Genomic DNA, 16,346 nt, shown 5'->3' with positions numbered 1-16,346 from the left:
CACACCCATCTGACACCCACTCCACTGACACCCGTGATCACTGTGTCTGGGGACGACAACTGGGGGTCCGAGATGGTGGCTACAATGTGCCTAAGTGGTCACCTGGTGCAATGTGTGTAATGTGCTCTACCTGGCGCATTGTATATAACGCGCTCTACCTGGCGCAATGTGTATAACGTGCTCTACCTGGTGCATTGTGTATAACGTGCTCTACCTGGCGCAGCGTGTATAACGTGCTCTACCTGGCGCAGTGTGTATAACGTGCTCTACCTGGCGCAGTGTGTATAACGTGCTCTACCTGGCGCATTGTGTATAACGTGCTCTACCTGGCGCATTGTGTATAACGTGCTCTACCTGGCGCATTGTGTATAACGTGCTCTACCTGGCGCAGCGTGTATAACGTGCTCTACCTGGCGCAGTGTGTATAACGTGCTCTACCTGGCGCAGTGTGTATAACGTGCTCTACCTGGCGCATTGTGTGTAACGTGCTCTACCTGGCGCATTGTGTGTAACGTGCTCTACCCGGCGCAATGTGTGTAACGTGCTCTACCCGGCGCAATGTGTGTAACGTGCTCTACCCGGCGCAATGTGTGTAACGTGCTCTACCCGGCGCAATGTGTGTAACGTGCTCTACCCGGCGCAATGTGTGTAACGTGCTCTACCCGGCGCAATGTGTGTAACGTGCTCTACCCGGCGCAATGTGTATAACGTGCTCTACCCGGCGCAATGTGTATAACGTGCTCTACCCGGCGCAATGTGTATAACGTGCTCTACCCGGCGCAATGTGTATAACGTGCTCTACCCGGCGCAATGTGTATAACGTGCTCTACCCGGCGCAATGTGTATAACGTGCTCTACCCGGCGCAATGTGTATAACGTGCTCTACCCGGCGCATTGTGTATAACGTGCTCTACCCGGCGCATTGTGTATAACGTGCTCTACCCGGCGCATTGTGTATAACGTGCTCTACCTGGCGCATTGTGTATAACGTGCTCTACCTGGCGCATTGTGTATAACGTGCTCTACCTGGCGCATTGTGTATAACGTGCTCTACCTGGCGCATTGTGTATAACGTGCTCTACCTGGCGCATTGTGTATAACGTGCTCTACCTGGCGCATTGTGTATAACGTGCTCTACCTGGCGCATTGTGTATAACGTGCTCTACCGGGCGCATTGTGTATAACGTGCTCTACCGGGCGCATTGTGTATAACGTGCTCTACCGGGCGCATTGTGTATAACGTGCTCTACCGGGCGCATTGTGTATAACGTGCTCTACCGGGCGCATTGTGTATAACGTGCTCTACCGGGCGCATTGTGTATAACGTGCTCTACCGGGCGCATTGTGTATAACGTGCTCTACCGGGCGCATTGTGTATAACGTGCTCTACCGGGCGCATTGTGTATAACGTGCTCTACCGGGCGCATTGTGTATAACGTGCTCTACCGGGCGCATTGTGTATAACGTGCTCTACCGGGCGCATTGTGTATAACGTGCTCTATCGGGTGCATTGTGTATAACGTGCTCTATCTGGTGCAATGTGTATAAGCGGCACTATTATGTGGTCATGCCCCTTCCCCATGAAGTCACGCTTTGCGATCTAGCAGGTGGAACACCAATTCACTTTATGCCTAGGGCACCAAAATGTCTAGTTACAGCTCTGGTGCAGGGTGTCCTGCATTCTACACAGCCCAGCAGCATTGTCACCCCCATCCCCCCACCTTGCAACACTTTTGTAGTGTCCAAACAAGATTAAGATTAATAAGAACCTTCATTCCGATGGGACCCAGAAAAAGAATGGTAGGACCCCAATTTTTGAAAGTGAGGGGTCCCTGGGACCCACTTTTTTTTTTTTGGATCAGCGCGATCACTGGTGGTACAGGACTGTCATTACCAATTCCAGACGTTGCCGTTTGGTCTGTCCACGGCACCGCGGGTATTTACCAAGGTAATGGCCGAAATGATGATGCTCCTCCGAAAGAGGGGAGTCATGATTATTCCGTACTTGGACGATCTCCTTATAAAGGCGAGGTCCAAAGAGCAGTTGCTAGTCAGCGTAGCACTCTCAGGAAGTGCTGCATCAGCACGGCTGGATTCTAAATATCCCAAAGTCGCAGCTGATTCCTGCGACGCGTCTGCTGTTCTTGGGCATGATTCTGGACACAGAACAGAAGAAGATATTTCTCCCGGAGGAGAAGGCCCAGGAATTATCATCTCTTGTCAGGGACCTCCTGAAACCAAAGCAGGTGTCGGTGCATCACTGCACGCGAGTCCTGGGAAAGATGGTAGCTTCTTACGAAGCAATTCCCTTCGGCCGATTCCATGCAAGGATCTTCCAGTGGGATCTGTTGGACAAGTGGTCCGGATCGCATCTCCAGATGCATCGGTTAATCACCCTGTCCCTGAGGGCCAGGGTGTGTCTGCTGTGGTGGCTGCAGAGTGCTCATCTGCTCGAAGGCCGCAGATTCGGCATACAGGACTGGGTCCTGGTGACCACGGATGCAAGCCTCTGAGGTTGGGGGGCAGTCACCCAGGGAAGAAACTTCCAAGGACAATGGTCGAGTCCGGAAACTTCCCTACACATAAATATCCTGGAACTAAGGGCCATTTACAATGCCCTAAGTCAGGCAAGACCCCTGCTTCAAAACCAGCCGGTGCTGATTCAGTCAGACAACATCACGGCGGTTGCCCATGTAAACAGTCAGGGCGGCACAAGAAGCAGGATGGCGATGGCAGAAGCCACAAGGATTCTCCGATGGGCGGAAAATCACGTGTTTCACTGTCAGCAGTGTTCATTCCGGGAGTGGACAACTGGGAAGCAGACTTCCTCAGCAGGCACGACCTCCACCCGGGAGAGTGGGGACTTCATCCAGAAGTCTTCCAGATGATTGTAAGCCGTTGGGAAAAGCCACAGGTGGACATGATGGCGTCCCGCCTAAACAAAAAGCTAAACAGATATTGCGCCAGGTCAAGGGACCCTCAGGCGATAGCTGTGGATGCTCTAGTGACACCGTGGGTGTACCAGTCGGTGTATGTGTTCCCTCCTCTTCCTCTCATACCAAAGGTGCTGAGGATAATAAGAAAGAGGAGTAAGAACTATACTCATTGTTCCGGATTGGCCAAGAAGGACTTGGTACCCGGAACTTCAAGAAATGATCTCAGAGGACCCTTGGCCTCTGCCTCTCGGACTGGACCTGCTACAGCAGGGGCCCTGTCTGTTCCAAGACTTACCGCGGCTGCGTTTGACGGCATGGCGGTTGAACGCCGGATCCTGATGGAAAAGGGCATTCCAGTTGAGGTCGTTCCTACGCTAATAAAGGCTAGGAAAGATGTGACAGCAAAACATTATCACCGCATATGGCGAAAATATGTTGCTTGGTGTGAGGCTAGGAGGGCCCCCACAGAAGAATTTCAGCTGGGTCGATTTCTGCACTTCCTACAGTCAGGAGTGACTATGGGCCTAAAATTGGGATCCATTAAAGTCCAGATTTCGGCCCTGTCTATTTTTTTTCAAAAAGAACTGGCTTCACTGCCTGAAGTTCAGACGTTTGTTAAGGGAGTGCTGCATATTCAGCCCCCTTTTGTGCCCCCAGTGGCACCGTGGGATCTCAACGTTGTGTTGGATTTCCTAAAATCACATTGGTTTGAGCCACTTCAGACCGTGGAATTAAAATCTCACGTGGAAAGTGGTCATGCTTTTGGCCTTGGCTTCGGCTAGGCGGGTGTCAGAATTGGCGGCTTTGTCCTGTAAAAGCCCCTATTTGATCTTCCATATGGACAGAGCAGAATTGAGGACGCGTCCCCAATTCCTCCCTAAGGTGGTATCAGCGTTTCACTTGAACCAACCTATTGTGGTGCCTGCGGCTACTAGGGACTTGGAGGCTTCCAAGTTGCTGGACGTAGTCCGGGCCCTGAAAATATATGTTCCAGGACGGCTGGAGTCAGAAAGACTGACTCGCTGTTTATCCTGCATGCACCCAACAAGTTGGGTGCTCCTGCTTCTAAGCAGACTATTGCTCGCTGGATCTGCTCCACGATTCAACTTGCACATTCTGCGGCTGGACTGCCGCATCCTAAATCAGTAAAAGCCCACTCCACAAGGAAGGTGGGCTCTTCTTGGGCGGCTGCCCGAGGGGGTCTCGGCTTTACAACTTTGCCGAGCTGCTACCTGGTCGGGTTCAAACACGTTTGCAAAATTCTACAAGTTTGATACCCTGGCTGAGGAGGACCTTGAGTTTGCTCATTCGGTGCTGCAGAGTCATCTGCACTCTCCCGCCCGTTTGGGAGCTTTGGTATAATCCCCATGGTCCTTACGGAGTTCCCAGCATCCACTAGGACGTCAGAGAAAATAAGAATTTCTCTATCGTCCTAGTGGATGCTGGGGTTCCTGAAAGGACCATGGGGAATAGCAGCTCCGCAGGAGACAGGGCACAAAAAGTAAAGCTTTTTCCGATCAGGTGGTGTGCACTGGCTCCTCCCCCTATGACCCTCCTCCAGACTCCAGTTAGATTTTTGTGCCCGGCCGAGAAGGGTGCAATCTAGGTGGCTCTCCTAAAGAGCTGCTTAGAAAAAGTTTAGCTAGGTTTTTTATTTTACAGTGATTCCTGCTGGCAACAGGATCACTGCAGCGAGGGACTGAGGGGAGAAGGAGTCAACTCACCTGCGTGCAGGATGGATTGGCTTCTTGGCTACTGGACATCAAGCTCCAGAGGGACGATCACGGGTACAGCCTGGATGGTCACCGGAGCCACGCCGCCGGCCCCCTTGCAGATGCTGAAGACAGAAGAGGTCCAGAATCGGCGGCTGAAGACTCCTGCAGTCTTCAAAAGGTAGCGCACAGCACTGCAGCTGTGCGCCATTTTCCTCTCAGCACACTTCACACGGCAGTCACTGAGGGTGCAGGGCGCTGGGAGGGGGGCGCCCTGGGAGGCAAAATGATTACCTATAAAGGCTAAAAATACCTCACATATAGCCCTAGAGGCTATATGGAGATATTTAACCCCTGCCTAATTTCTCTAAATAGCGGGAGACGAGCCTGCCAGAAAAGGGGCGGGGCCTATCTCCTCGGCACACGGCGCCATTTCCTCTCACAGTTCCGCTGGTCAGGACGGCTCCCAAGTCTCTCCCCTGCACTGCACTACAGAAACAGGGTAAAACAGAGAGGGGGGGGCACATTTATGGCGATAATTTGATATAACAAAGCAGCTATAAGGGAGCACTTATTATAAGGCTATCCCTGATATATATATATATATAGCGCTTTTGGTGTGTGCTGGCAAACTCTCCCTCTGTCTCCCCAAAGGGCTAGTGGGTCCTGTCTTCGTTAGGAGCATTCCCTGTGTGTCTGCTGTGTGTCGGTACGTGTGTGTCGACATGTATGAGGACGATATTGGTGTGGAGGCGGAGCAATTGCCAAATATGAGGATGTCACCCCCTAGGGAGTCGACACCGGAATGGATGCCTTTATTTATGGAACTACGGGATAGTGTCAACACGCTAAAGCAGTCGTTTGACGACATGAGGCGGCCGGACAATCAATTAGTGCCTGTCCAGGCGACTCAAACACCGTCAGGGGCTGTGAAACGCCCTTTGCCTCAGTCGGTCGACACAGACCCAGACACAGGCGATGACTCCAGTGGTGACGGTGACGAATCAACCGTATTTTCCAGTAGGGCCACACGTTATATGATTTTGGCAATGAAGGAGGCGTTACATTTAGCTGATACTACAGGTACCACTAAACAGGGTATTATGTGGGGTATGAAAAAACTACCTATAGTTTTTCCTGAATCAGAAGAATTAAATGACGTGTGTAATGAAGCGTGGGTTGCCCCTGATAAAAAACTGATAATTTCAAAGAAATTATTGGCATTATACCCTTTCCCGCCAGAGGTTAGGGAGCGCTGGGAAACACCTCCTAGGGTGGACAAGGCGCTAACACGCTTATCTAAACAAGTGGCGTAGATCCATCAGATAGGAGGATGGAAAATATCCAAAAAAGTATATACACACATGCAGGTGTTATACTACGACCAGCTGTAGCGACTGCCTGGATGGGCAGTGCTGGGGTAGTTTGGTCAGAGTCCCTGATTGAAAATATTGATACCCTGGACAGGGACAATATTTTACTGTCGTTAGAACAAATAAAGGATGCATTTCTTTATATGCGTGATGCACAGAGGGATATATGCACACTGGCATCACGGGTAAGTGCTATGTCCATTTCGGCCAGAAGAGCTTTATGGACGCGACAGTGGTCAGGTGATGCGGATTCAAAACGGCATATGGAAGTTTTGCCGTATAAAGGGGAGGAGTTATTTGGAGTCGGTCTATCAGATTTGGTGGCCACGGCTACAGCCGGGAAATCCACCTTTCTACCTCAAGTCACTCCCCCACAGAAAAAGGCACCGACTTTTCAACCGCAGCCCTTTCGTTCCTTTAAAAATAAGAGAGCAAAGGGCTATTCATATCTGCCACGAGGCAAAGGTCGAGGGAAGAGACAGCAACACGCAGCTCCTTCCCAGGAACAGAAGCCCTCCCCGGCTTCTACAAAAGCCTCAGCATGACGCTGGGGCTCCTCAAGCGGACTCGGGGATGGTGGGCGGTCGTCTCAAAAATTACAGCGCGCAGTGGGCTCACTCGCAGGTAGATCCCTGGATCCTGCAGATAATATCTCAAGGGTACAGGTTGGAATTAGAGACGGATCCACCTCGCCGTTTCCTGAAGTCTGCTTTACCAACGTCCCCCTCCGAAAGGGAGACGGTTTTGGAAGCCATTCACAAGCTGTACTCTCAGCAGGTGATAGTCAAGGTACCTCTTCTACAACAAGGGAAGGGGTATTATTCCACTCTTTTTGTGGTACCGAAGCCGGATGGCTCGGTAAGGCCTATTCTAAATCTGAAGTCCTTGAACCTGTACATAAAGAAGTTCAAGTTCAAAATGGAGTCACTCAGAGCAGTGATAGCGAACCTGGAAGAGGGGGACTTTATGGTATCCTTGGACATCAAGGATGCGTATCTCCACGTTCCAATTTACCCCTCACACCAGGGGTACCTCAGGTTCGTTGTACAAAACTGTCACTATCAGTTTCAGACGCTGCCGTTCGGATTGTCCACGGCACCTCGGATCTTTACAAAGGTAATGGCCGAGATGATGATTCTTCTTCGAAGAAAAGGCGTATTAATTATCCCATACTTGGACGATCTCCTAATAAGGGCGAGGTCCAGAGAACAGCTAGAGATGGGATTAGCACTGTCTCAAGAAGTGCTAAAACAGCACGGGTGGATTCTGAATATTCCAAAATCCCAGTTAATGCCGACAACTCGTCTGCTGTTCCTAGGGATGATTCTGGACACGGTTCAGAAAAAGGTTTTTCTCCCGGAGGAAAAAGCCAAGGAGTTATCCGAGCTTGTCAGGAACCTCCTAAAACCAGGAAAGGTGTCTGTACATCAATGCACAAGAGTCCTGGGAAAAATGGTAGCTTCTTACGAAGCAATTCCATTCGGCAGATTCCACGCAAGAATTTTCCAAAGGGATCTGTTGGACAAATGGTCAGGGTCGCATCTTCAGATGCACCTACGGATAACCCTGTCTCCAAGGACAAGGGTGTCTCTTCTGTGGTGGTTGCAGAGTCCTCATCTATTGGAGGGCCGCAGATTCGGCATACAGGATTGGATCCTGGTGACCACGGACGCCAGCCTGAGAGGCTGGGGAGCAGTCACACAAGGAAGAAACTTCCAGGGAGTATGGACGAGCCTGGAAACGTCTCTTCACATAAACATTCTGGAACTAAGAGCAATATACAGTGCTCTAAGCCAGGCAGAACCTCTGCTTCAGGGAAAACCGGTGTTGATCCAGTCGGACAACATCACGGCAGTCGCCCATGTGAACAGACAGGGCGGCACAAGAAGCAGGAGTGCAATGGCAGAAGCTGCAAGGATTCTTCGCTGGGCAGAGAATCATGTGATAGCGCTATCAGCAGTGTTCATCCCGGGAGTGGACAACTGGGAAGCAGACTTCCTCAGCAGACACGATCTTCACCCGGGAGAGTGGGGACTTCATCCAGAAGTCTTCCACATGCTGGTAACCCGTTGGGAAAGACCAATGGTGGACATGATGGCGTCTCGCCTCAACAAAAAACTGGACAGGTATTGCGCCAGGTCAAGAGATCCGCAGGCAATAGCTGTGGACGCGCTGGTAACGCCTTGGGTGTACCAGTCGGTGTATGTGTTTCCTCCTCTGCCTCTCATACCAAAAGTATTGAGAATTATACGGCAAAGAGGCGTAAGAACGATACTAGTGGTTCCGGATTGGCCAAGAAGGACTTGGTACCCGGAACTTCAAGAGATGATCACGGAAGATCCGTGGCCTCTACCTCTAAGGAGGGACTTGCTTCAGCAGGGTCCCTGTCTGTTTCAAGACTTACCGCGGCTGCGTTTGACGGCATGGCGGTTGAACGCCGGATCCTAATGGAAAAAGGCATGCCGGAAGAAGTCATTCCTACTTTGATTAAAGCAAGGAAAGAAGTAACCGTGCAACATTATCACCGAATTTGGCGAAAATATGTTGCGTGGTGCGAAGATCGGAGTGCTCCGACGGAGGAATTTCAACTGGGTCGATTCCTACATTTCCTGCAATCAGGATTGTCTATGGGTCTCAAATTGGGATCTATTAAGGTTCAAATTTCGGCCCTGTCGATTTTCTTTCAAAAAGAATTGGCTTCAGTCCCTGAAGTCCAGACCTTTGTGAAGGGAGTGCTGCATATACAGCCTCCTGTGGTGCCTCCAGTGGCACCGTGGGATCTCAATGTAGTTTTGGATTTTCTAAAATCTCATTGGTTTGAACCACTAAATAAGGTGGATTTGAAATATCTCACTTGGAAAGTGACCATGCTTCTAGCCCTGGCTTCTGCCAGGAGAGTGTCAGAATTGGCAGCTTTATCTTACAAAAGCCCATATCTGATTTTCCATTCGGACAGGGCAGAACTGCGGACTCGTCCGCATTTTCTCCCTAAGGTGGTGTCAGCATTTCATCTGAACCAGCCTATTGTAGTGCCTGCGGCTACAAGTGACTTGGAGGACTCCAAGTTACTGGACGTTGTCAGAGCATTAAAAATATATATTGCAAGAACAGCTGGAGTCAGAAAATCTGACTCGTTGTTTATATTGTATGCACCCAACAAGATGGGTGCTCCTGCGTCTAAGCAGACGATTGCTCGTTGGATCTGTAGCACAATCCAACTGGCACATTCTGTGGCAGGCCTGCCACAGCCTAAATCTGTAAAGGCCCACTCCACAAGGAAGGTGGGCTCATCTTGGGCGGCTGCCCGAGGGGTCTCGGCATTACAACTTTGCCGAGCAGCTACGTGGTCAGGGGAGAACACGTTTGTAAAATTTTACAAATTTGATACTCTGGCTAAGGAGGACCTGGAGTTCTCTCATTCGGTGCTGCAGAGTCATCCGCACTCTCCCGCCCGTTTGGGAGCTTTGGTATAATCCCCATGGTCCTTTCAGGAACCCCAGCATCCACTAGGACGATAGAGAAAATAAGAATTTACTTACCGATAATTCTATTTCTCGGAGTCCGTAGTGGATGCTGGGCGCCCATCCCAAGTGCGGATTATCTGCATAAATTGTACATGGTTATTGTTAACTTATTCGGGTTATTGTTGTAGGAAGCCATCTTTCAGAGGCTCCGCTGTTATCATACTGTTAACTGGGTTTAGATCACAAGTTGTACGGTGTGATTGGTGTGGCTGGTATGAGTCTTACCCGGGATTCCAAATCCCTTCCTTATTGTGTCAGCTCTTCCGGGCACAGTTTCCTTAACTGAGGTCTGGAGGAGGGGCATAGAGGGAGGAGCCAGTACACACCAGATAGTACCTAATCTGTCTTTTAGAGTGCCCAGTCTCCTGCGGAGCCCGCTATTCCCATGGTCCTTACGGAGTTCCCAGCATCCACTACGGACTACGAGAAATGGAATTACCGGTGAGTAAATTCTTATTTCTCTAACGTCCTAGTGGATGCTGGGGACTCCGTCAGGACCATGGGGATTAGCGGCTCCGCAGGAGACAGGGCACAAGCAAGCTTTTAGGATCACATGGTGTGCACTGGCTCCTCCCCCTATGACCCTCCTCCAAGCCTCAGTTAGGTTTTTGTGCCCGGCCGAGAAGGGTGCAATCTAGGTGGCTCTCTTAAAGAGTTACTTAGAAAAAGTTTTTAGGTTCTTTATTTTCAGTGAGTCCTGCTGGCAACAGGCTCACTGCATCGAGGGACTTAGGGGAGAGATTTTCAACTCACCTGCATGCAGGATGGATTGGATTCTTAGGCTACTGGACATAGCTCCAGAGGGAGTCGAACACAGGGCTCGCCCTGGGGTTCGTCCCGGAGCCGCGCCGCCGACCCCCCTTGCAGACGCTGAAGATGAAGAGGTCCGGAACCAGGCGGCAGAAGACTCTCAGTCTTCATCAGGTAGCGCACAGCACTGCAGCTGTGCGCCATTGTTGTCAGCACACTTCACACAGCGGTCACGGAGGGTGCAGGGCGCTGGGGGGGGGGCGCCCTGGGCAGCAATGTATAATACCTGTATGGCGAAAAATACATCACATATAGCCCTTGAGGCTATATGGATGTATTTAACCCCTGCCAGATATCTAAAACTCCGGAGAAGAAGCCCGCCGAAAAGGGGTCGGGGCCTATTCTCCTCAGCACACAGCGCCATTTTCCCTCACAGAAAGGCTGGTGGGAAGGCTCCCATGCTCTCCCCTGCACTGCACTACAGAAACAGGGTTAAAACAGAGAGAGGGGGGGCACTGATTTGGCGATATGTATATATATTAAAATGCTATAAGGGAGGAACACTTATATAAAGGTTGTCCCTGGATAATTATAGCGTTTTGGTGTGTGCTGGCAAACTCTCCCTCTGTCTCCCCAAAGGGCTAGTGGGTCCTGTCCTCTATCAGAGCATTCCCTATGTGTGTGCTGTATGTCGGTACGTGTGTCGACATGTATGAGGAAAATATTGGTGAGGAGGCGGAGCAAATTGCCTGTAATGGTGATGTCACTCTCTAGGGAGTCGACACCGGAATGGATGGCTTATTTATGGAAATTACGTGACAATGTCAACACGCTGCAAGCCGGTTGACGACATGAGAGGGCCGGCGAACAAATTAGTATCTGTCCAGGCGTCTCAAACACCGTCAGGGGCTGTAAAATGCCCATTTACCTCAGTCGGTCGACACGGACACTGATTTCAGTGTCGACGGTGAAGAAACAAACGTATTTTCTTTTAGGGCCACACGTTAAGGGCAATGAAGGAGGTGTTACATATTTCTGATACTCCAAGTACCACAAAAAAGGGTATTATATGTGAGGTGAAAAAACTACCTGTAGTTTTTCCTGAATCAGATAAATTAAATGAAGTGTGTGATGATGCGTGGGTTTCCCCCGATAGAAAATTATTGGCGGTATACCTTTTCCCGCCAGAAGTTAAGGCGCGGTGGGAAACACCCCTCAGGGTGGATAAGGCGCTCACACGCTTATCAGAACAAGTGGCGGTACCATCTACGGATAGGGCCGTACTTAAGGAAGCTGATAGGAGGCTGAAAAATATCCTAAAAAGTATACACACACATGCTGGTGTTATACTGCGACCAGCGATCGCCTCAGCCTGGATGTGCAGAGCTGAGGTGGCTTGGTCGGATTCCCTGACTAAAAATATTGATACCTTTGACAGGGACAGTATTTTATTGACTATAGAGCATTTAAAGGATGCATTTCTATATATGCGAGATGCGCAGAGGGATATTTGCACTCTGGCATCAAGAGTAAATGCGATGTCCATATCTGCAAGAAGATGTTTATGGACACGACAGTGGTCAGGTGATGCAGATTCCAAACGGCACAAAGATGTATTGCCGTATAAAGGGGAGGAGTTATTTGGGGTCGGTCCATGGGACCTGGTGGCCAGGGCAACTGCTGGAAAATCCACCGTTTTTTACCCTAAGTCACATCTCTGCAGAAAAAGACACCGTCTTTTCAGCCTCAGTCCTTTCGTCCCTATAAGAGTCATATCTGCCCAGGGATAGAGGAAAGGGAAGAAGACTGCAGCAGGCAGCCCATTCCCAGGAACAGAAGCCCTCCACCGCTTCTACCAAGTTCTCAGCATGACGCTGGGACCGTACAGGACCCCTGGATCCTACAAGTAGTATCCAAGGGGTACAGATTGGAATGTCGAGAGGTTTCCCCCCTCGCAGGTTCCTGTAGTCTGCTGTACCAATGTCTCCCTCCGACAGGGAGGCAGTATTGAAAACAATTCACAAGCTGTATTCCCAGCAGGTGATAATAAAATTACCCCTCCGACAACAAGGAAAGGGGTATTACTCCACACTATATGGTGGTACTGAAGGCTAGGTGAGACCTATTCTAAATCTGAAAAATTTGAACACTTACAAGGGTTCAAATCCAGATGGAGTCACTCAGAGCAGTGATAGCAAAGAACAAGGGGACTATATGGTGTCCCGGGACATCAGGGATGCTTACCTCCATGTCCCAAAATTTGCCTTTTCTCACCAAGGGTACCTCAGGTTCGTGGTACAGAACTGTCACTATCAGTTTCAAGACGATGCCGTTGGATTGTCCAAGGCACCCCGGGTCCTTACCAAGGTAATGACCGAAAGGAGGATTCGTCTTCAAAGAAAATGGACGACCTCCTGATAAGAACAAGGTCCAGAGAACAGTTGGAGGTCGGAGTAGCACTATCTCAAGTAGTTCTACGACAGCACGGGTGGATTCTAAATATTCCAAAACCGCAGTTGGTCCGACGACACGTCTGCTGGTCCTAGGGATGATTCTGGACACAGTCCAGGAAAAGGTGTTTCTCCCAGAGGAGAAAGCCAGGGAGTTATCCGAGCTAATCAGGATCCTCCTAAAACCAGGAAAAGTGTCAGTGCATCATTGCACAAGAGTCCTGGTAAAAATGGTGGCTTATTACGAAGCGCTTCCATTCGGCAGATTTCACGCAAGAACTCTTCAGTGGGATCTGCTGGACAAATGGTCCGGATCGCATCTTCAGATGCATCAGCGGATAACCCTATATCCAAGGACAAGGGTGTCTCTCCTGTGGTGATTACAGAGTGCTCATCTTCTAGAGGGCCGCAGATTCGGCATTCAGGATTGGATGCTCGTGACCACGGAGGCCAGCCTGAGAGGCTGGGGAGCAGTCACACAAGGAGTGTGATCAAGTCTGGAGAATTCTCTCCACATAAATATACTGGAGCTAAGAGCAAATTTATAATGCTCTAAGCTTAGCAAGACCTCTGCTTCAAGGTCAGCCGGTATTGATCCAGTGGGATAACATCACGGCAGTCGCCCACGTAAACAGAAAGGGCGGCACAAGAAGCAGGAGGGCAGTGGCAAAACTGCAAGGATTTTTCGCTAGGCGGAAAATCATGTGATAGCACTGTCAGCAGTGTTCATCCCGGGAGTGGACGACTGGGAAGCAGACTTCCTCAGCAGGCACGACCTCCACCCGGGAGAGTGGGAACTTCATCGGGAAGTTTTCCGCATGATTGTGAACCGTTGGGAAAGACCAAAGGTGGACATGATGGCGTCCCGCCCGAACAAAAAATGGGACAGGTATTGCGCCAGGTCACGAGACCTTCAGGCGATAGCTGTGGACGTCCTGGTAACACCGTGGGTGTAACAGTCGGTGTATGTGTTCCCTCCTCTGCTTCTCATAACCAAGGTATTGAGAATTATAAGACATAGAGGAGTAAGAACTATACTCGTGGCTTCGGATTGGCCAAGAGGGACTTGGTAACCGGAACTTCAAGAGATACTCACAGAGGACTAATGGCCTCGGGAGCTAAGAAGGGATTTGCTTTCAGCAAGTACCATGTCTGTTCCAAGAGGAACCGTGGCATCGGCCTTTAAGAAAGGACCTGCTCCAGCAGGGACCTTGTCTGTTCCAAGACTTACCGCGACTGCGTTTGACGGCATGGCGGTTTGAACGCCGGATCCTAAGGGAAAAGGCATTCCGGAAGAGGTCATACCTACCCTGGTCAAAGCCAGGAAGGAGGTGACCGCACAACGTTATCACCACATGTGGTAAAAATATGTTGCGTGGGTGAGACCAGGAAGGCCCCACGAAAAAATTTCAACTAGGTCGATTTCTGCACTTCCTGCAAACAGGAGTGTCTATGAGCCTCAAATTGGGGTCCATTAAGGTTCAAGTTTCGGCCCTATAGATTTTCTTCCAGAAAGAATTGACTTCAGTTCCTGAAGTCCAGACGTTTGTCAAGGGAGTATTGCATATACAGCCCTTGTGTGCCTCCAGTGGCACCGTGGGATCTCAACGTAGTGTTGGGATTCCTCAAATCATATTGGTTTGAACCACTCAAATCTGTGGATTTGAAATCTCACATGGAAAGTGACCATGCTGTTGGCCCTGGCCTCGGCCAGGCGATTGTCAAAATTGGCGGCTTTGTCTTACAAAAGCCCATATTTGATTTTCCATTCGGGACAGGGCAGAACTGCGGACTCGTCCCCAGTTTCTTCCTAAGGTGGTGTCAGCGTTTCACCTGAAACAACCTATTGTGGTGCCTGCGGCTACTAGGGACTTGGAGGACTCCAAGTTGCTAGACGTTGTCAGGGCCCTGAAAATATATATATATATATATATATATATATATATAATATATATATATATATATATATATATAATTCCAGGACGGCTGGAGTCAGAAAGTCTGACTTGCTGTTTATATTGTAGGCACCCAAAAAGCTGGGTGCTCCTGCTTCTAAGCAGACTATTGCTCGTTGGATTTGTAGTACAATTCAGCTTGCACATTCTGTGGCAGGCCTGCCACAGCCAAAATCTGTAAATGCCCATTCCACAAAGAAGGTGGGCTCATCTTGGGCGGCTGCCCGAGGGGTCTCGGCTTTACAACTTTGCCGAGCTGCAACTTGGTCAGGGGCAAACACGTTTGCTAAATTCTGCAAATTTGATACCCTGGCTGAGGAGGACCTGGAGTTCTCTCATTCGGTGCTGCAGAGTCATCCGCACTCTCCCGCCCGTTTGGGAGCTTTGGTATAATCCCCATGGTCCTGACGGAGTCCCCAGCATCCACTAGGACGTTAGAGAAAATAAGATTTTACTTACCGATAAATCTATTTCTCATAGTCCGTAGTGGATGCTGGGCGCCCATCCCAAGTGCGGATTGTCTGCATTACTTGTACATAGTTATTGTTACAAAAAAATCGGGTTATTATTGTTGTGAGCCATCTTTTTTAGAGGCTACTTCATTGTTATCATACTGTTAACTGGGTTCAAATCACAAGTTGTACGGTGTGATTGGTGTGGCTGGTATGAGTTTTACCCAGGATTCAAGATCCTTCCTTATTGTGTACGCTCGTCCGGGCACAGTACCTAACTGAGGCTTGGAGGAGGGTCATGGGGGGAGGAGCCAGTACACACCATGTGATCCTAAAAGCTTGCTTTTGTGCCCTGTCTCCTGCGGAGCCGCTAATCCCCATGGTCCTGACGGAGTCCCCAGCATCCACTACGGACTATGAGAAATAGATTTATCGGTAAGTAAAATCTTATTTTTTTTTCTTTTTTACACAAGTCACAGCACCGTGCCTGTAGTCGCAGCATAAAAAAAATTCACTTTCATCTGAGTGTACTTTCTATGTTTTAATGTTTAATTTATCTACATGTTTTCAGATGTAATATAAATAATAAGCAGTAAAAAAAATAGGTTTTATTGAAAGATGTCAAATCGTAAACAAAATAAAAATCATATCAAAGCCTAATAACTGGATTGTTAATGTTAGAAAGCATTAAAACATGGTTGAGCAATGTTAATAAGCAGTATTCAAGTTTTTGTTTTTTCCCCCCATTTAAACATGAATGCAAAAAAAACCTGGTTTAATTATTTATTTTTTCCCCCCAACCCTGGCCCTATGGCTGATTTAATCTGACTTTGTCACAGGGGAAGCCGATCTGTGGTGGAGTCCAGCAGTAGGTACCAAATGTTGGTTAAAGATTGCCAGGATCTTCTTGCCACAGAAAAGCAACTGGATGAGTTACTCCACATGTGCACCACGCAGCTGAAAATGCTTACTGAGGAGTCGGAGAGTCAACAATATCCTTTCTTATGGAAGTGTTTTCATAATCCTGATTCTTCTATCCTAGAATGGACAGGGAAACATCATAAAGGATTAGGGAAAATGGTCTACAGTTTCTTTTCTTCCTTTCAACATTCTGGTTCCTAATGTGTAGGTCTGCCTTGTGTGCCAAAACAGTGCTGACCCATCGTGGCTTGGACTCCATAAGACTTCTGAAGG

The 16,346-nt window shown here is 49.3% G+C and overlaps 1 protein-coding gene across 2 annotated transcripts in view; it reads left to right on the top strand.

Annotated features, from left to right (window-relative positions):
* E2F1 (E2F transcription factor 1) overlaps positions 1-16,346 on the top strand; it is a 72,213-nt gene that overhangs the window by 44,188 nt on the left and 11,679 nt on the right. For both annotated transcript variants that reach the window (XM_063960215.1, XM_063960214.1), the window contains one exon: positions 15,992-16,146. In XM_063960215.1, coding sequence (XP_063816285.1) covers positions 15,992-16,146 — 155 coding nt within the window. The remainder of the gene's footprint in view (positions 1-15,991; positions 16,147-16,346) is intronic.

This window comes from Pseudophryne corroboree, chromosome 3 (genome assembly GCF_028390025.1).
Source record: "Pseudophryne corroboree isolate aPseCor3 chromosome 3, aPseCor3.hap2, whole genome shotgun sequence".
NCBI lineage: Eukaryota > Metazoa > Chordata > Amphibia > Anura > Myobatrachidae > Pseudophryne > Pseudophryne corroboree.
Note: the sequence above shows the minus strand (reverse complement) of the source record. Positions and strands in the feature narration are given on the sequence as shown.